Source organism: Cebus imitator, unplaced genomic scaffold, assembly GCF_001604975.1.
Source record: "Cebus imitator isolate Cc_AM_T3 unplaced genomic scaffold, Cebus_imitator-1.0 Scaffold319, whole genome shotgun sequence".
Taxonomy (NCBI): Eukaryota; Metazoa; Chordata; class Mammalia; order Primates; family Cebidae; genus Cebus; species Cebus imitator.
Window position 1 is genome coordinate 1,109,951 of NW_016107634.1, and position 21,805 is coordinate 1,131,755.

The 21,805-nt window shown below is 40.8% G+C and overlaps 1 protein-coding gene across 2 annotated transcripts in view; it reads left to right on the top strand.

Moving 5' to 3' along the window:
• Positions 1-21,805, top strand: part of DGKI (diacylglycerol kinase iota) — a 450,254-nt gene that overhangs the window by 183,616 nt on the left and 244,833 nt on the right. For both annotated transcript variants that reach the window (XM_037729856.1, XM_017504298.2), the window contains exons 4-6: positions 8,706-8,780; positions 10,170-10,226; positions 19,292-19,357. In XM_037729856.1, the coding sequence (XP_037585784.1) occupies positions 8,706-8,780; positions 10,170-10,226; positions 19,292-19,357 (198 nt within the window). The remainder of the gene's footprint in view (positions 1-8,705; positions 8,781-10,169; positions 10,227-19,291; positions 19,358-21,805) is intronic.

The following is a 21,805-nucleotide window of genomic DNA, read 5'->3' on the forward strand; positions in this document are numbered from 1 at the left end:
TTTTTTTGAGGCAGAGTCTTGCTCTGTCACCCAGGCTGGAGTGCAGTGGTGTGATCTTGGCTCACTGCAACCTCCGCCTCCTGGGTTCAGGTGATTCTCCTGCCTCAGCCTCCCGTGTAGCTGGGACTAGACACACGCCACCATGCCCAGCTAATTTTTGTATTTTTAGTAGAGATGGGATTTCACCATGTTGGTCAGGATGGTCTTGATCTCTTGACCTCGTGATCCACCCGCCTCGGCCTCCCAAAGTTCTGGGATTACAGGTGTGAGCCATCGCGCCCAGCAAGTACTATTTCTATCAATATATTATATACTATACTTACCTCTCTTGTTTGTTGTCGACATCTCACAGGAGAATATAAGTTCAGTGAGACAAAAACAGCTTTTCAGGGCTGGGCGCGGTGGCTCATACCTGTAATCCCTGGTTCTGTCTGTTTTCTCCCCACTCCTGCAACTGTTCCCAAATAAATATTTCAAGGTTTAAACTGTAGACACAGGTGGCATCACATGAGCCATGATAAAACAGATGTAACTGTTTTTAACTTTGTGTAGTCTTTGTAACACTGTCTTCTGCAAAATAGCCCTATGGGTCAGATAGTCCTATGGGCTCCCAGAAGAGATCTGATTTGTGCTCACAAAAATATTATAGTTGTTCAGTTATAATCACCATGACGCCTGTATGCTATTTTTTTTTCTTTTTTGAGATAGAGTCTTGCTCTGTCGCCCAGGCTGCTGTAATGTAGTGGCGTGATCTTGGCTCACTGTAACCTACACCTCCCAGGTTCAAGCGATTATCATGCCACAGCTTCCCAAGTAGCTGAGATTACAGGTGCCCGCCACCATGACTGGCTAATTTTTTGTATTTTTAGTAGAGACAGGATTTTGATATGTTGGCCAGGCTGGTCTCAAACTCCTGGCCTCATGTAATCTGCCCGCCTTGGCCTCCCAAAATGCCGGGATTACAGGTGTAAGCCACTGCGCCCAGCCACACACTATTTTTTCCCTATTGTGGGCAGAGGGCTTTCATTCCTCAAACACTTTGAGGGCGTCTCATTACTGCTGCTCTTGGGATTGCTCATTGTGAGACTGTCTATGTCCCGGTGGGGGTTTTGTCTCCTAATGTTTCCTAAGCCACCAATTCTCCAGACCAGGGCTGGCTTGAGAGGTTAAGTGGGGAGAGAGCTCTATGCCCGAAGCCCTTTCTTATTTCTTCCCTGCCCCTTTCCTTCCAGAAAAACTGTGTCAGGCAGTGTTCTTGGTGCTGGAATATAGCAGCATGTAAACACACAGGCGAACCTTCACCTTCCTGTAACTCTGTAATTTTGAAGGCCATGGCTTCTTGAGAGTAGTTCTGATTGTCCCATTCTCTTGTAGCTCCTCATGAGACAGCTCCTCTGGCTTCTTAACACAGCCAGTGTACCCACTTGCCAGGTCTGAGGACATCCTACTCTACCCCCAGACATACCGTTCAAACCTCCACACTCAACCACCAGCCTTGAGCCCAATGACTCCTGTATGTAGACACCCAGGAGCCCAGGAATCGTCCCCCAATGGACATGCCTTTTTGGAGGCATTGGTGCCTACTACATAAAGAGACTTCAGATCTTCTTCCTGCTGGAATGCCTTTGATTTTTTTTTTAATATACACCTTTTAAGGCCAAATTCAAGAATTTGCTTTCTCTGCTAGACCCCCTTTTACTGGCTCAGCCTCAGATTTTGCCCTCCTCTAAATGATAGCTTTTCTTGTCCGAGCTGTTGTTGAGCATGTACCCACGTGTGGCTCTCTCCTCTTAATGACCTCGTCTTCCAAGTCCCTCTCATCTCCTGAAGTCGCTTGCTAGCTCCTCCAAGGACAGAAGCTTCTTCCTCTTTATATCCTGTACAGCACTCACATCGCCTTATACACATGGTGATGGTTAAAATAATTGGTGGACTAAATTTCCATAAATATATTCTGGAAAAGTCAGCAGTAACAGATTGTTTCAGCCATATGGAAGATTCAGTTACATAGGATAACTCAAACCATTGTGATTCCAGATACCTGGCATATGCAGATTCAGGAGTATTGGTGTATATCTGAGCGTTGCATGAGTATTTTGGTGTACTCCTTTGTAAGAATCTCCAACCCAATCTCTAGTCGTTCTGGCTGCTTTTCTTCCAGATATTCTGAGATACTTTTGACATCATCCCTTATCAAGGGTGTTGATTGTTAAGGGCTATCTCAGAGTTTCAGTCCTCACCAGGTCCTTGCCTGTCCACAGATCATGTTGCTCAAACACCGGGGGTCTTGACAAATGAAGGCCTGCCCTCCAACATGGGCCAGCACAACTAAGGGCCGGGGTGGTGGGGGGGCTTTTAATGTGGAATGAGGTCTCTCTGCAATTGAACCTCTAAGGAGAGATCTGAGTTTCTACTTGGATCATAGACTCCTCCAGACATGTGGCCTCTTTGCTCCTTGGTCTAGAATCATGAGATCCTGTTTTAGACCGAATTAGTGATATACTGAGGATAATAGGAGTGTGCTGGAACTTCAGCTAGCCACCCTTCTGGTTTGTCCAAAATGTTCTATATTCTTTTGAAGGAAAAGAGGATCCTGCATGAGTGACAGTGGAGGTCGGGCTTTGGCCCTGAAATCATATTAATGGAACTTTCAGATAATGTCATTCTTCATTTTTCCTATTGCCAATTTATAGATTGCATCTCAGACTCCCCAGAGAAGTAGAACTTGCCAAGTATGCTTGTCATTTCTTCTAATTAGGTTTTTACATAAATCAAAGAACCCTTGTTTTTATTTACCTTGGTTTATACAGCAACAAGGTTCTTGTGTAGGCTGCCAGAGAGGTGATCCCTACAGAAAGGACACCAGATTCCTGACATTCTAAGGGCTTAAGAAGGTTCCTCCCCTCCACTTTCCTAAGCATTCCATTAGCCCCACCATTGAAGAGGAGGAAAAGACAGTCCCGTCAGGGCTGCACGTCCCCTCCTTCCTGCCCTTGTCTCTACAGTGCTACTGCGGACTCGGCCTTGTGGTCTAAAAGGGAAGGAGAAGGGGAAGGAGGAGAGCACTCACTCTCTTGGCCTCTCTTGCAGTTTCCCCTTTGCCTGATTTTCAGCCTTCCTTCAGTTTCTAGTCCTCAGGGTGAATCTTCCCATCTAGGAGGCTAAGCTGGGGAGAAAGCTGGGAGGCAGCTCGGGGTTGCCCTGGCCCAGCAGCCTCCTCTGTCCTTCTTCCTGGCTTCTCACCATGCGGCCCCCCTCCGGCCCTTTCCCCAGCATTCCCCATCTGCCTCCTTATGCACTCCCAGTATTGTTGGTTCCTGCCTGGAGCCCCTTTCCTGACTGTAATCCGTTTGCTCACTGTGGCCTCATAGCTGTGATTTCTTGCATTAGGTTTGAGAACTCTGGAGTGAGGTCCCACGATCTCAGACGTTGCCCTGGTGTTTTTGGTCCTGCAGCAGGCTCTGGCCTCTGAGCTCTCCTGAGATGGGGAGACTAAGAAAAGGTTGCCTTGCTGGCTCTTTTCCCACTTCCTTCCCCATGTCCCATCTCTGGTGATTGCACCTGTAGAGGTAGGAGGGCACAGGGGAAGCTCTTAGGACCACAGCAGAAGCTATGTGGTCAGCAGGCAGCGCAGTTGGTCCCACTGCAGGGAGAAATAAGGCTTGGCATGTGCCTTATTCGGAAGGGACCAGCCAGCCTTATACCTGCTTCGTGCTTCTTGGGTGTCAAACTTCTCATGATTGGGAATGACAGATTTTAATTTTTACCTTGGGCAGCAAAAAGGCCCCAATCCTTTTATAAATCACAGGCCTGTGAAACTAGGTAACCCGAAGCCTTCAAGCAGCCACCCCCTTCTCCTTTCCTCCCCTCTCCTCTCCTTTCTCTCCTACTCTTCCCCTCTTTTTCCCTTCCCTCTTTTTCATCTTTATTTTTCACCACCATCTTTCCCTTCCTTCCTTTCATTTTCTTCTCTATCAAACTCTCTCAACTCCCACTAGATATTCATTGTCACTTAGCAGAAATCACGTATCTTGCTCAAAGGAAGAAAAAAAAATAGGTTTCTTGGTAGATATAGGTCACGGACTTGGGCAAGGGATGTAGTTGGGTGGGATAGGATTAAATATTGAGCTCCTTATCAGGGACCATTGTCTACTCTCTTCCACTGCCTGCCACTGATCCCTCTGTCCTCCTCAATCCCCATCCCCTGCTCCAGTGGTCTAAAGCTGTGACACTTTTTCTCCCATGCCTGCTATGAGCTGAAGATTGGTGGAGAGCTGTCACTACTTTGAATGCCAGCAGTGCCTGCAGCATGGGAAACATGTAGGATGTGTTTTCTCTTATAACCACTGTGTGGCTGCCAGTGAGATCGTGCCCACCATCCTAAAACCTAGCATATGTGTCATTGTGTTATTATTTAAGTAAATGCTGGTCATGTTTTTATTAGAGCAGTGTAATATAATGGAATGTGATCCATACTGTATTCTATTTTGTCTTAGTTTAAACAGATATGTCCCACTTCGCCCCCCGCCCACCCTGTGCCACACATCTACAAATAAATTTCTTTTGAATACTAACACCAGCAAAATTAGGAAAACCTTAGTCAGAGTGCTTAGGTGCCACTTGGTATTTAAAGCAGTAAGTTCAACGGGCCTTTAAATTCATCTAGGAGGGCAAATTATTGTTTTTTAAATAATTTTAATTTTTAAACGTTTCATGTTCTAGGCAATATTTATTTTTTAAATTATGTTTTTGTGCTAGGTTCTATAATTATGTCCCAATGTGAAGAATAAGAGCTAACCTTGGCCGGTCATGGTGGCTTATGCCTGTAATCCCAGCACTTTGGGAGGCCAAGGTGGAAGGATCACCTGAGGTCAGGAGTTCAAGACCAGGCTGGCCAACATGGTGAAGTCGCGTCTCTACTAAAAACACAAAAATTAGCTGGGCGTGGTGGTGCATCCCTATAATCCCAGCTACTTGGGAGGCTGAGGCAGGAGAATGGCTTGAACCCGGGAGGCAGGTGTTTTTTTTTTTTTTAGTTTATAAAGAAAAGAGGGTTAATTGGTTCATGGTTCTATAGGGTGTATAGGAAGCATAGCTTTGGCATCAGCTTCTGTGGAGGACTCAGGAAGCTTACAATCATGGTAGAAGAAGAGCAAGCATTTCACGTGGTGAAGCAAGAGCAAGCAAGAGAGAGAGGAAGGGGCCACATACTCTTAAATAACCAGATCTCATTAGAATTCACTCACTATAATAAAGATAGCACCAAGAGGATGGTGCTAAATCATGTGTGAGAAATCTACCCCCATGACCCAAACGCCTCCCACCAAGCCCCACCTCCAACACTGGGGATTGCAATTCAATATGAAAGTTGGCGAGGGACAAGTATCCAAACGATTTCACTGACTAGCTTGTGGATGGCATATTTTAAGAGTTCTCAGCCTCCATAACCACATGAGCCTATTCTGATAGCAGTGAGCCAAGACTGTACCATTGCACTCCACTCTGGTGGACAAGAGCCCAACTGAGTTTAAAAAAAAATAAAACAAGAGCTAACCTACTGCATACTTTTAAGTGACTTTCCTTAGTTTAATTTATCACCTTTCATAGTGAAGGAAGCAGTGGCTCATATAAGTTATTTAGGAGAAAGTGAATATTTATAGTATTTAGAATGTCTGGATTCCTGCATTTTACCTTTGTATTTAGCTAGAAATTTCCAATTTTAGTATATGTGCTGCCGAAGTGAGCACTAGAAATTTCAAAATAAAAAAAATTGCAGCCTAACTAAGCACAAAATTCTGTATGTTTTGGGCAATTTCTGTCCTGAAGTTTTTATCCAGCTACTTCAAATCACTTTAGCCAGTTGAACATAGTCATAAACCAAGAAGTCAGTGGTTAGAATTCCAGATTTGCTAAAACAGTTTCTATCAATTAAGGAACTAAAAAATCTATTTACTTAGGCAAAAGACTTTGGACCTTCACTCACAATTTATTTCGTTAATTTTACATATGATTGTAAACTGTGATTATCTGATTTCTCAGATTAAAAGCTGTTGAGAAGCTGCCATTTAGGAAATTGAGAGCAATAAAAGACGGCAACAGTGACTCAAAGGAGCTCTATCCAAACGGTAGGACAGGAAACAGGAAAACGACTTTTCTTTGGAACAGTCTACAGACTATATCATGTTGTAGTCTTTATGAAGGCAAATCTAGAATACGGTCTATATATTCTGCCTCAAAGGCATGTAAGTACATAATATATTTCAAGAGGATCTTTTAAAATTCAATATAGTTCAGTTAAAATCAGTTTTATAACTTACAGCACTTGACTCCATATATTACCATTTGCAGAACATTGCACCTAAATTATTCTTATGAATGATGTTAGTGCATTTACATGAGGCTCCAGAAAGCTGAAACATAACATATCTTAAGCCACGGGTTCTCAAGGTCTTCTAGCCCACATCCCTTGTTCAAAAGGTAATTTGACTCAGAGTCCCGATTTGTAAAACAAAGAAAGGAAGAGGCAATCCCGTTTCATTGAATGCATGAGGCTTCCTGAGTTTCCTCTGTGTCCTCCTCCCATCTTCAGTGACTTTCATAGGAGCACATAAAATCCCTGGAACTCTGTAGAACTTAATGCAGAGCATAGTGTCAAGCATAATGCTAGACTAGAACAGGAGTTATTGGCAAGGAGGGAGGCTTTTCAGGAATCCTTAAATCACAGCCCGTAAGTAGTTGCCTACCTTTGGTAATATTGCTTTGCTTATCCACAACGTAATTTAGTAGGAGTTTCATGGGAAATGAATAGACAGAAATCAACTCTAGTTTCCTTAGCGTCACTGTAACTCTGATTAGCAATGTGACTCAAGTGGCCCATGCATTTTCTGCAGGTGGTGCCAAAGAAGTGATTTGCACCAGGATATCCATAGGAAACAGAAGGGAGACCATGATTTGCTTATGGGTGCTCTACTCTGTAGAGCCAAATAGAATCTTTTTAATTGTTCTTTTGATTGCTACTGCTGTGCTGCTATGATTACTACTTCATGTCTTCTTGTTCCTCCCTCTCCTTTTTCTTTTATTTTCTTTGTTAGTAATAGAACAAGACACTGCTCAGTAGTGTAGCTAGATGCTTTGGTTTCTTTTATCATTGATATGTGCAAAAGCAATTGTCAAACTTATTTCATGTGCTACACCATGCTCTTCTCTCAGGAAGAGGAAATCCAAGAGTAATGAAAGCATCTGCAAGCAGGGAAAAGAAATCTTAGTGGATATGTTCCACACGTTTCATAGCTGCAGTACTGCAGTGTTTTAGGTTCTTTGTAGGCAGCTGATAATATGTAACTACCCCATGTTGAACAAATGCGGCCATCCAAGACCTACGAGGCTGCAGCTTCTTTTCCGATCCTGCCCCTCCACGGTGGTGCTTTGCAGCTCCTCCAGACTTCTCTGGCAGCAGCAACACTTTATTTCTTCTCACCTACCTGACACAATTGATTCAAAAATTATACCTCAGCAGGGGAAACCATTCCTCAGAAGGGGGAAGGTTGCCAGCAATCTCTAAGTGCTCCTTAAGGACAGGAACTCAGGGCCTTTCACACTTGGATGCGTTGATAGACCATTTGACAAATAGGCTTAGTTATATTACGTTTCTTTCAGGCTCAAACACAGAAATTATTCATGCGCCTGCTCCTTCCAGTCTGTCCTTTGTTGAGAGGCCTGAGCTTTCCTATCTTAGATCCTGCATGACACTGGCAGTGATGAAATGTCGATTCCACTCATTCATCTCTCTCCATGCAGTCTATTTTTTATGAGAGGAAAAAGAAAAACTTTAAAAGTTTTATTTTATTATAATTTTAAACCAGTACTGACTGTCAGAGAGGCTGAATTGTGTTCTGCTTATAAGCATGAGCTCTGAAGCCAGACCCCCTGGCTCTGCTGTGTCTTAATTCACTGACCTTGGGCATTTTTCTCACCGGTAAAATGGAATTAAGAATAGGACCTGTTTCATAGGGTTGTGAGGGTTAAGTGAGCACTATTTGTGAAGTGCTTATAAGAGCACATAGCAAATGCTATATTCCTATTAGCAGCTTTTGCTGCTTTTGTGGTTATTCTTGTTTCCTGGGTGTAAAAGCTGAACTTGCCTTCTTTTCCTTCTGGAAGATTTGGGCAGAACCTGAGTAACTTAGTCTAGACTCACGCCTGGGATAGAAGCCTAAAACGAATGGCCCCTGAAAATCTAGGCACTTTGGCGATAGGGAAAGAATTCCTGTTTTCACCTTACATCTAAGTTTGGATGTTGGTCCTGCCCCTTAGCTACTTGAGTGATAATGTAAAAAATATTTTAAATGGAAGAGAATAATGCCTCTATTGTAAGGTTCTGAAACAGAAATGACAGAATAAAGAGCCTAGTTCTTATTATACACTCAAAATATTGGAGCTATTATTATGATTGTTATTTGAAGAGACAATCTAGCCCACCCTAAGTCACACAGACACGGAGCTACATAGTGAGTGGAGAGAACTGTTGATAAAGTTTGTCAGCTTATTTGATATTCAAGATGAAGTTTTAAATTTGCTTAGTAATAGAAATATTGCAATATTTGCTGTATTTATGTATATATTATGTATGCCCTCTTTAATACTAGGGAACTCTTCAGAACAGACTGTTAACATTTCTTTCTTGTCTTTTGAATTGAATGTTTCAGAAATCAGCTCTCAGGAGGAAGTGTGCAGTCTGTAAAATCGTCGTCCACACCGCCTGCATTGAGCAGCTAGAAAAGGTAAGAGCACGCCACCTGCTGCAGTTTTGTTACATTGCAAGTATTTGGTCTTCGGAGGGCTGGCGTAAATTTCTAGTTCCAACTTTTTGAAAACAATGCCCTTTAAAAAAAAAGCTGGAGGTTCAACATTATTACCAGATTAATCATGGAAAGACAACGTTAAGAGTCATTCACTGTCTTGTTTGCTGAAGGGTAATTTGATATCATTTTATGTGGACTCTTGGGAAAAGGAATAACACAGTTAGATGGAAAAGCCTGTGGTGTGTGCTGATTCTTTCATTGTATCATCTCAGTTCAAGCGTTACTATTTGCCCGTAGGCTTTTCCACAAGCTGTTTTTTTTTAAAGAAGGAAAAAATTCTATAAGCTGTTTTTAATTGTTGTTCAAATGTATCTGACGTGTGTGGTTTACTTCTTCCCAAAGTGCCTCCAAGGGAGCAAGCAAGCTGGAAGCCAGCTCTTAGTCTGTGGGGCTCCTCCTCTTGCTGCTCAAACGTGTCGGTGGGGCTGGAAGTGGCATCCTAGTGGTGTCAAGCCTCCAGAATAAGTGGATTTGGCTGAGTTCATTTATCTGTCATTTAAGGGATGGGAAAGGCTCCACTAGTGACTGGTCTGCCATCTTCTTCCCCTTCACACTTCTCACTCCATTTTCATGTGTATTATCTATGTTCTCTGTGTACTATCTATGTTCTTGAGCTGCCGTGGGTAAAAGAATTGGAATATTTTAGTTTCCCAGGACATTCATTTAGTTTCACTGACATGACCAGTTGATCCTAATTGATATCTTGTGGCAATGACTACCAACATTTTATCTTAATATTATCTTTTCTGTCCCAACTTCCCTGCCTCATCTCTACCTTCATTCTTTTGCTCCTTTCACTTTATTGACTAGCTAACCAAGATGTAAATGTGCCCACTAGGAAACCTCCACCTCTAAAAGAAAGGAAGTGCTGAATCCTTTTATAAAGAACAACTCTGTTGTCTTTGAATAATCATCATAACGCTAAAAAAAAATCTCAAGTTTCTATTTTCTACTTTTCCAAACCAAAACCCAGCTGGGTAGTTTCAGCGGCCAACCTCTTTCCTCCGGGCTGTTTCTTATCTCGGTTTCTCACGTTTGTGGTGTAAGAACATTATTGTTTAAAGGTACTTAGATTTCATCAGTGAGAATGAAGGAAAGGGGTTGGAGATACAGAATCGCCTGGGCTTTCTGTTGATTATCTAATGTGATGATTTCAAAAGACTAAGAAAAGTATTATTCCTTGTTCTTTGAAGGTTTTGTTTTGCAGTCTCAATATCTGTCACTGTTGTTGGTTTTTTCTTTTTCAGGTAAGGCAGTCTAATCTGATGCTTATCTCTAATATAATATACTTTTCTTTTCAAATGACAGATTAATTTCAGATGTAAACCAACATTTCGAGAAGGAGGCTCAAGGTCGCCAAGAGAAGTGAGTATTTCAGAGCTTTATTTCAAGTATCACCTTTGATTTTTCACTGATTCAGTGGATTCATAGATATTCACCAGAAAATAAAAAAATAAATTCTCTCTCCATTGCACATCAATTTTTTGTTAACACATCAATAAATACCATCAATAAAATCTCCAAGTCTTCTCAACATGTACACACTGCACTTTATTATCATAAAATGTCCTGGGGAGTTAAGAACTTACCGAATGAACCAGAGGCCAGGGGGAGGCAGTAGTGATAGACTTCAAGGGGTGAGAAAGAAATAAACTTTTATTGTTTTCTGGTTGATTTTAAGTTCATTATTCAATTTTGAGTGGGTATAAGCTATTCATGGGGCAGCAGAGTAACTGGTTATTCACATAAGCCCTGGAGTCAGATGGTTTGCTTTCCAAACCAGCCGTGATGCTGTGTGATCTTGGGCGTCTCACCTAAGCTCTCTAAATCTCAGTGTTTCCGTTTGTTAAGTAAATAAGTAAATACATCATAAGCTAGAACTGCATTCAGTTCTCAGTCCCTGACCCTCAAATCTGGACGTGAAGATAAACAGGTAAATAGGAATTTAGAATGAAGAGTTGTTACCGGTGTGTTAGTGGGAAGCAGAGGTATGACAAGAGGAAACAGCACTTGTTTGTTCAAATTTTATTTAGAGGAGACAGCAAGCGCAGTTCAGTCAAAGATGGTGAAGGCAGGGAGGGTTCTCGGCCTTCCTGTGTTATTCTGGACAGTTTAGCTCCAGGCCCAAAATTGCACTCCCCAATCAGCGAAACAAAAGCCTTCAATGAACAGAACCTGTCCTCCTAGAACGTAGCTCAGCCTGCCCAGCAGGCACTCATTCACTGCCTCCCAAACATTGCCATCTGTTACAGTATCCTCCTTAAGACAAAGTCTGGTAAAAATGATTTCTGATAAGCATACTTTCTCAGGGAGACGAGTTTCAGTTCCACTTACAGATTTACCCCTTGGAAACCTCCCTGGCTGGTCTCTACTCCTCAAATAAGCTCTATGTTGTAACAAATAGGAAAGAGAGGAAAGGAATCAGAGAAGGGGCTTCCTGGAAGAGGTGGCAATTAAGCTGAGCCCTTAAGGACCTAAGTTAAGTGAGAGGAGGGGTGTTACAAGGTGAGTGGTGAGAGCCTTCTGGATGGAAGGAAGAGCACATAAGTACAAGTGAGAAAGAGCAGCATACTGAGCAGGATGTGAGATCTGAGACAGCAAGAGCCGGACCATGAAGGTACTTGTAACACGTGCTGCCAGTTGAGTGTTTTATCATCGGGATAGTTGGGAGGGGGGCATTAAACTACTTCAAGACAAATATCGTTCAGTCTGCAGTGTGGAGGAAATACCATGCAGGTCAAGAGTTGGAGGCACAGCGACAACTTTCAGAAGCTATGCTAGTAATCTAGGCATTAATAATGATCGCATGAACTAAAAATAACATGGGTAGATATGAGTTTGAAGGAAACAAAATTCACAGGATATAGTAATTGATTGGATTTTGGACAAAAGAGGAGCCCAGACTAAACTGAGCTACTGCTAAAAAACAAACAAACAAAAAAAACTGATTGGATGTTGGAAAATGAGTTGATTTGAGGATGGGGTGGGGAGGTAATGAGTTTAGTTGTAGAACTGTGAAGTGTGAGGTGTGCCTGTTGTCCTCAATTGGAGATGTCCAATGGAAGGTTGAGTGGGTATATGAGTTTGGAGCTTATGAGGAAGACTGGACTGGAGGTCAGGCATTGTGAGTCGTCAGCATATTTACACAGTAGTTAAAGCCGAGGGAATAGATGAACATGGAGACTAGGAATAGGCGATACCTGAGAATCACAAGTGTCTAGAGACAGTTGATGAAAAAAGACAACATGAATATGACTGCTCTAATTGTTAGTGACAAAGCAAAAGGACTGGGAGAAAATATGGAAAGAGAGTAGGTTGGGATGAAGTTGTAGAAGGAGAAAATCATAGTTGTCCCCATCGGGTGTCTTCTCCCACTGTGTTTGTCCAGCACAGCAGCCACAGGAAGGCTGTGGGCCCTGCGCAGGGTGAGAAGAGCAGAAGAATGATAGGGCTGTGGTGCCTCAGTGTCACGCAGAGTGCAGACAGCGTGGACCAGGAGATAACTCAGTGATAACTCAAATGAACCAGGTGCTTTATTTAGGAAACCTGAAGGGATAGTTTCATGTTAAGATGGAGTTCATGACTTTCCGACCAGGGGATTCCTATGCCTACCTTTGGCTTCCTGCCCTCCTATATGTATCTCTCTCTGTAGATAGGTCAGTGTGGAGGCAGGGGAAGACAGAAAGAGAGACAATTTTAATTGTGCAATTTTTCTAATACTAGATGCTTTTGGTTTTTATTAGCCTGTACCACTTCTCTGAGACTAGACCTTCCATAAGCGTTTTGGATATTCTCCCTTGTCTTCTTATCAAGGACTGGAAATTCCTTCCTTTTATATATTTTCATCCCCTCCCCTACTTCTAGATTATTTCTATCAGCATAAACATGCTCTAATATTTTCTATCATTAAAAAAAACAACAACAACAACAAAACCTTTCTTAGCCACTAACTGTGTCTTACCTGCTGCTCTAATTCTCAGTTTTGTGGTCAAACTGCCAAGCTTCCAGAAAGTGTTAACTATATAAATTATTTTGAGTATGTCACTTTCTAGTCATTGTAACCTGTTCTGATCTGATTTCTACTCTATCCATTTACTGAAATTGCTTTTCTCAGTGTTGCCTATGATCTCCTATATGCTACATGTTTTAGGTATTATTTATTTTTCTCTTCTTTCCTTATCGAGTCTCTCAAAAATTTTAAGGTATTACATATTCCATCCTTCTCGGAACGCCCTCCTCTCTTGGCTCCTCATATCATCCTTTCCTAATTTTCTTCTTGCTTCGTTGGGTAGCCCTGCTCATTCTTTTTCATGCTCGCTCCCCCAACCTCTGCAGATCCCTCTGAGCTTAGTTCTTGTCTGTGTTCTCTTCTCTCTGCCCACTCCTGTTAGGGAAGCTCATCCAGTCTCATAGCTTCAAATGCCATGTGGGCTGACAACTCCTAACTTTACATTTCCAGTCTGCATTTCTTGGAGTTCCACTTGGCATGTCCCTTGAATGTATCACAGCCGTCTTAAAAATAATACATCAAACGCTAGACTATTTCCTTCACCATAAAAACAATTTCAAAACAATCTTATGCATCTTAGGAAATGAGATGGCTGTTGATCTGGTTCCTCAATTGAGAAAACTGTGGGGTCATGTTTATTCCTTCTCTCACAGACTGCCTACATCTAATTCATTTGCCAGTCCTTTCAATTTTATCTATAAAATATATTTCAAGTCCATTATCTGCAATTCTATCACCAGCACCTTAAACTAAGGTACTGTGACCTCTCCCCTTTGACCAATGAAAAAGCTTCTTTGTGATTCTTCAGTTTTCACTTTCAATCCACCCATGATTTAAAGGAGTGATCTTTCAAAATGAAAAGTAGGTTATTAGGTCGGTGCAAAAGTAATTGAAAGTAATGGCAAAAATAGCAATTACTTTTGCAACAACCTAATATAATATTCCCTGGCTTAAAACTCTCCAGTGGTTTCCATAACTCTTAGAGCAAAACCAAACCCACTGTCTTGGCATGAAAAGGGCCACGACTGCCTTTCCAGCCTCCACATGGACTTTCTTTCCATTTGTGAGGCACACACCAAAATACTCCTCACCTTTGAATATTTGTGTATTTCACTGCTGTACTGAAAATCTCTTTGCATGACTGTTTCTTACAGTTAGGCCTTAGTTCAAATATCCCCACACAGACATTGTCTTAGTCTTTTCAGGCTATTGTAATAAAATACCATAGACTTGGTGGCTTATAAGCAACAAAAATTATTTCTTACTGTTCTGCAGGCTGGAAGTCCAAGATCAATGTGCGAGCATGGTCCAGTTCTAGTGAGGACCCTCTTTGGGGTTGCAGACTGCCACCTTCTCATTGTATTCTCATGCGGAGGAAAGAGGGTTAGAGAGTTTTCTGCAGTCACTTTTATAAGGACCCTGATTGCGTCCATGAAGAGTCTACCCTCATTACTTGATCACCTCTCAAATGCCTCACCTATTACCATCACTTTGGGGTTTAGGGTTTCGACATATGAATTTTGAGGGGCCACAAATTCCAGTCCTTTGCTGAGGTCTTCCTTAACAACCACGTTTAAATATATAGCTTATTGTTCTTTATCAAAGAGGGCACTTTGTATGCCATAATAATTTATGCATATTACTGTTCACTTGTCTAAAGAATGTCTCCCTTCTTTAGTGTAAACTTGGGGAGGTCACTTGTGGAATTTGTTCTAAATTAATTGCACCAAAACAGAGAGTATGTGATTGATGGATATCTGCTGATCGAATACATTTACAAAGGTGTTCACTTCTCCCAAAATGTTTAGGAACTCTTGATCTAAAAGGACATTTTGGAGATGAAACTTATGACTCACCGACTGTGACCCATTTGATATTCTTAATTAAAAATTAAGAATTCTCACTACTACTAATTTAGGTGTTTACTTAGTAAATGGAAGAACATTTGCTCCAGAATTAGTATGAGCCTAGTTCAGATTATACCTCTGCTTCTTTTCCACTAAGTGGTAAGAGTCTCTGGAGCATGGATTGTTGGTCACTATGCCCTGGCATTTGTATGGTGCCTGACATGTGGCAGTTTTTAAATAGATATTTGTTGGAGTCCTCTTAAATTGAATCTTTCTGGATCTCCTTTTTCTTAGTCATAAGCTATAACAGATTAGGTTATGATTTCTAAGCTCCTTTCAAACTCTCAATGAATAATACATGTGTGTGTGTGTGTGTATTTTTTATTTCCATAGGTTTTTGGAGAACAGGTGATATTTGGTTACATGAGTAAGTTCTTTAGTGGTTATTTGTGAGATTCTGGTGCACCCCATCACCCAAACAGTATATACTGAACTCAATTTGTAGTCTTTTATCCCAGTTCGATTGACTGAGAATAGCTGAACAGTTGTGTTATGTATTTTTGCTAACAGTACTGAATACAAGCCCTGAAATAATGCATTACTAATATTTTAACACCCAAAAGTAATAGCCATTTCCTTGCCCAGTATTTGAAGTTGTATATGAATAATTCAGAAGTTATTGATGAGCAATAAAAAGGTTTTATGGTGTTAGGAGCCTTGCTTTGCTATGTTAACAGAAATGTATCAACACTTACATTTGCAGTGTTAAGGATCCTGAGTCCAACATCAGTTCAGCAATTTAGGAGCTCTTAATAATGGTCAAAAGAAAAGAGTGTGAGAAATTAAAGTGCTTGGGATATAAGGACTAGAAAATAGCAATGATTCTAGAGTAATGCTTTTTTTTTCTTATTGATGAAGGCAATTGATGATCCTCCCCTCCTCCATGGTAACTATGTGATTTAAAAGTCAAAGAAATTAAGTGGATAATTCCATTCAGTTCAACACACATGTATTAAATGTTCGCTTTGTTCAAACAATGATTAAGCAGCAGTAGAATAAATTTATACTGGGCCTTGGAAGAACTCTGAAGAGAAGGATGGTGGACATCTCCTATCACAGAGCTGTAGTTTGAAGACAGTTACTCAATTTCTTCTGTGATAGTGATTTTCTATAAGTTAGTTTGTCAATCCATGCCTTAGTTTTCTACTTATTTTCTAGGAAGGATGATATTAAAAAATTTAACAAATGGTAGAACCATAGAGAGTAATATTTAAATAATAATTTAAAAACATTCTTTTTTTATTCCCCAACTAAACTATATGATATTATACATCTGCTTACCAAATGATACACAGTAGTTCCCTCTTATCCATGATTTTCAAGGTTTCAGTTATCCAAGGTCAACCACAGTCCAAAATTCCAGAAATAAATAATTCATAAATTTTAAATTGCATGCTGTTCTCAATAGCATGACAAAATCTTGTGTCATCCTTCTCTGTCCTGGGATATGAATCACCTGTCCGTTCAGTGTGTCCACTACCTACCCATTCGTCACTCAGTAGTTTTCTCAGTTATTAGATTGAAGAATCATTGTACATATAAAGTTTGGTAAACTATCCATAGTTTCAGTCATCCACTGGGAGTCTTAGAACATATCTCCTGGGAAAAAGGGACAACTGGGTGTTGTGGTACTCATGATGAAGTCCGTCCTAAGCTTTCTAAGTAATTGTTGATTTGTGAAAAATGTTGGCTGACTCTTTTGAGTAGAGCTGTCACTCCCTAAATGATCCCATGAGTCAGCCATGATTTCAAAAACGTAATTGCATCAGATGTTTCCAACATGTTCTTTCTTAAATTGATAGTCATTAGGTGATTTGTAATCTCAATTATGTACAGAATTTTTCTGAACATCAATGATATTGTTCATTTTCCCTCAGCTTCTGCTATACTAATGGCAATTACCTTACATTTTTCTGTTAAGTATGATACTGACATTTTTATATATTCAATGTTTCTACTACTGACTGTCATTGAAATCACTTGTTGGTGTGTCATGCTGAAGTATTGTGAGCCCTGTCTTGTGGGACAGAGGAAAGGCACAGTGACACAATGGTAAGAGCACAGATTCTGCTCCCAGCCTGTCTGGGTTTGGACCCTCACTTTAACCTTTACATTTTAAGTAACCACTATATGTATTAGTTTCCTTATCTGTAAAATGAGGATGATATTGACCATTCAAATCAAAACTTCTGATAATGTGCCCTACTTTAGTGTGAACTGGGATATCCTGCAGTTGGAAGCTGGCTCCGGTTCTTCCTCTTATTTTTAAGCAGGCAGTGGACTAAGGTTCTCATCTTACCTCTTGAGTAGGCAGATGCCAGAGGGGTCGGCAGTAGCCTCAGCTGCAAAGAAAAGAGGTGGCAGGTCCAGTACCTTCATCCTCAGTAGAATTTTTGCACTGAACTGATGAGATGGATACTGATAACTGGGCAGGTTATTCTGGAATTGCCGTCACTTTCTTGAAAGCCGCAGCTAGCCATAGGACCCAGGATTGTCTGTCCACGTGGAAATTTAAGATTGTACAGACAGTTACCACCGGCTGGGCCCAGCCCAGCCTTCTGAGATTCTTTGGGGGAACCAGTAACATTGCAACATGATTTGTTTTCAGAAGAGAGACGTCACTGGAATAGGATCCTGGAAACCTATCATGTCAGATATTAACATCGTAATTGCTTAATAATGAGGAGGTGGAAGTGGTCTCTCCCCTGAGGGAGGTAGTGGATGCTGTGGCAGCAGGGGAGGAGTCAGGAAGATGGTAGGGGCACTAAACTGCAATTTACCAGTCCACAGGCATTTCAATAGTTCAACAATTCGTAGGACTTTATTGATACATTCCAACTAAGTGGCATCTCTACTCCTGAAAATTCTCATGAAGATTAAAAGAACTATGATGGAAATAGATGCACAAACTATTACTTATAAAATATTTTTTAAAGTGCATGGCACACAGTACTCAACAAGTGCTAGCTATTATAATTAGCTTCTTTCTTAGAACAACCTAAGCTTGTGTCTTTGTTTTATTAAACTGTGGTAGTAGGAAAAGCAAGACAAAAATCAGACTAAATTGTGGGACCATTGTGCTCCCTTCTATCTGATTATAGTTAAAAGATCATTATTCTTCCAGGATCTTTGTCTAGTTTTAGTTTAAGTGGACTTGACATTATTCAGAGAAATGGAGGTGGCATTTCGGTATTGATAATGCTAATGCTTATTAGCGGTATTCGTGTCACTGTGAATTTCATGCCTTGACATATAACATTTTTTCCCCTCTACACTGATCTATTGTCTGTCTACCTGTACTTACTAATAGAACAGTGCCTGATATGTAGGAAAAATTTGAATAACTGAATATATATTAAAGCGGTTTTTAAAGGGAAAATAGGGACTATGGCTAGATCCTATAGTAGACATGTTAGTATGATGTAAAGCGTGTTTTCACAGAAAAGGGCAAAAGAAAACAAAGAGTACTTTAGGGGTATTGATGTTAAATTGTTTGTAAATTATTAGGGCTTGCCTGCATTCTTAGTCCTGAGGATGACTTTCTTGTAATGTATCCTGAGAACTAATAGTGAATGGCGCTACTTGACTCTGCCCCAGGAGTGCTTCTCTACTCGGGAGGAAAAGGACTTTCTGTATTTTCTGCAGTCTGAGACAAGGATAGACCGTGAAAGCTAATCTCTAATAGCTCAAAGTGCCCAAGGATGGTTTAAACACAATACCATTGCAAAAACACCATCGATATGCCTCTTGTCCTTGACATCTATTTCCTTCAGCTTTTTTCTTTCTTCATTCTGTCTGGTGAATAATTCTCACACCTAAGTCTTGGATTAGGAGATCTATTTCTGAGAGTTTGATTGACATTCTCTCTAGCTAGAATGTTTGATATAGGGCCTGCCTGGCACAGATAAAGCACTACATACTATTTGTTAAATTGAACTGGATGTTGTTGTTTCAGCTTCTCCCCTTCACCTTCCCACTTTTCTTTGGATATTTCTTTTACCTGCCTCAGTTACCTCCCAGCCCAGTGTTCTCTACTGTGTTCACAAATCTGCTGAGTGTTTGACTAGTAAGACAGTAGAGTAACAGCAATCTGGTAAGACCACTTGCCACTTTGAGGATGTGGAGGGAGGGCGTGAGAAGTGGGATGTACAAATATGAAAGACATCAGGGGTGGAGGACTAACTTCATTTGTCCAAGTAGATTCATGTTTATTGTTAAACAAGTCATATCCATAAATATCTGTTTCTGGGCTCATCTGGGCTTAGATCCTGGTTTATATAAATCAATAGTATTACAACATTATAAAATGAATATTGAGGTTTGCAAATCAAAACACATTCAGTCAAGTGCAGTAGCTCATGCCTGTAGTCCCAGCTTTGGAGGATTGCTTGAGCAGAGGAGCTTGAGGCTGCAGTGATTTATGATTATACTACTGTACCCTCGCGTGGATGACAGAACAAGACCCTGTCTCTAGAAATAAATTAAAATATTGATTTAATTTTGTTTTCCCACAGAATTTTGTGCGTCATCACTGGGTACACAGGCGTCGGCAGGAGGGGAAATGTAAGCAGTGTGGTAAGGTAAGAGCCCAGCCACCTCACGGCCTTGCAGGAGGCTCCCCAGGCCTCTGCAAGCACCTGATGTAGATGAGTCCTGTCCCCAAATCCAGTGTTCATTACATCAGTTCCTTTCTGAAAGACCTTACTTGTCCAGGTTTCCTTAAGAGGCATTGTAGTTGTTCTAGAACTCACTGCATGAGGCAATGGTGTTAATAAAAAGAATTAGCTCATTTTAAGATACATGGATGCATTCTTACAGTGAATTTCATTGATAACTTTTGAAAATATAACTGTTTTGTGAAAACTCCCTTGTGAAGACAACCGGCCCATCATACTTTGGTTGGTAGCAGCAAATCAATGGGTTTTGCTAATACATAATTGTGTTGGGGCAGAACTATTTAGGGCAACAAGGTCAGAAGCTAGAAATGTGTTGCTCCCTTGGGACATTATCCGGTTCGTGGAAGAGATGCCCTTTTTATTTGTGGTTATTTATATCAACCTCCTCTGTCATCATGACTGGGTATAGGCCCCACAGGATGCAGTGTCACTTGGAAAAGTGAGCTGGGGCAAGGGGTGGGGGTGTCATGACTATATACTACTAAATGCCATAGATTCCATGTGTCACTGACCCCCAAAAACTTGGGTTATAGCTTTTTCCAACGTACAAAGATCTACTTTAAGGATGACAGGATCCTCTGGGAGGGTTACACTGGTGGTGAATCTCACTATATATATAAATATATTTATATATATATTTATATGTATAAATATATATATAAATATATTTATATATATATTTATATATATAAATATATATATAAATATGTATATATAAATATATTTATATATATATAAATACATATAGTGAGGTTCACCACCAGTGTAACCCTCCCAGAGGATATATATTTATATTGAGATTCACCATCAATTTTATTAATGACATTAACAAATATTAATAGTAAGCTGATGGTCATCAGTAAAGGGAAGTTTTGATTTTGTGGAGAGTAAGATAATATTGGGGAATATATTCCTCAATAATTATTCATCTGTTGGTTTATTCATGTGACTCCTTTGGGTTAAGCATTGGCGTGAGCTGCCCAGGACAGCATTTTTGACAGTAGAGTAATGCAAGGAAATATTGGCTGCCTAAGGTAGGGTTGTGGAGGGTGAGGGAAACTTGGAAAAATTGCATTAATTTTGTTGTTTTGCCCCACGCCTGGGAAGAAAATATGCTGTAACCATTGGTTATGAAGTTCTTCTCTGGAAGGTTACACACCTTAGCCTCCAGGGCTTAGGCCTCCATTGTAACCAGTATTTTGTCTCCAGTTCAACCCAGTGGCTCTCAGTTGGTTTTCTTTTACCCTGTAAAGAGGATGAAAACACAGGGTGAAAGCAGGATGAGGTAAAACAAAGCAAACAAGGAGGAAGCAGGAAGTGGAAGGATTTGTACCAGTTCTTACTGGCCATCTTACATGTCCGGGGGAAAAGGAAGTCACACCTCTACTCTCACATGACCTTTCTTTCTTGGGTCCATCTACCTCTTCCAAGATGTTGCTTTGGGGCTTATGGATTTTCTCTTACTTCATGAATCATCGACTGTAATTTTACCATAAGAGTTTGTGTGTGTGTGTATGTGTGTGTGCATGCGTGTGAGTGTAAGAGAGATGCTGCAGCCAGGCAGGCATAGCCATTTTTGGGGTCAGAAATGTAAAGAGTAGTAAGAATCTGGATGAATAGGTCCTTCACTTTGGAAAAATATCTTCAGCAGAGCCCAGTAGCTGGCACCACCTCAATAATATAAGCCGTAATGGAGTGGGAGGGATTTTATTAAAAGAAGATCAATAAACATTATATACTTTGAGACAAGGGTTCCCTAGTGCCATATTGCATAAAACACCAAGTTGTTTGTAGTACTTCAAAAAATCTCTCTCCTGGCCTCATGTTGGCATGGTCAACAGAACGGGAGGAACTGGGCTTCCTCTACCGTGAGCTGATGTGTCGCCTTTCCTGCCAGTGATCTCAGCCAGCTGTCATGCTGTGCTTACAACTTGCTGCATGTCAGTGGTCAGTGGGGAAGTCAGTGATCTGAGCTCGTCATGTCATTTTTCAAAATATTGTACTATTATAGTCATCTCTTGTATTTATAATCCAGCTTCTCCATGAATTCTTCAAGAATCAAACAATTATGGGATGGGTGGGATTGTCTCCTTGACAAATAATAAATTACCCTCCCTTGAACCCCAACTTCAACCCTGGCCTAGAAGAAAGCTGTGACTGTTTCCATGTACCAAATAAGTAACGAAAATTCACTCTAAATGTTGGTGTTATACATAATTTTCATCAAAAAAAATAGTGTTGTATATTCTTATATATTCATAGACTTTTAAATCTCACTTCATCCCCCCCCCCACACACACACACACAAACACACACACAACCACACACCCACACATTATTCAAGGATTCACT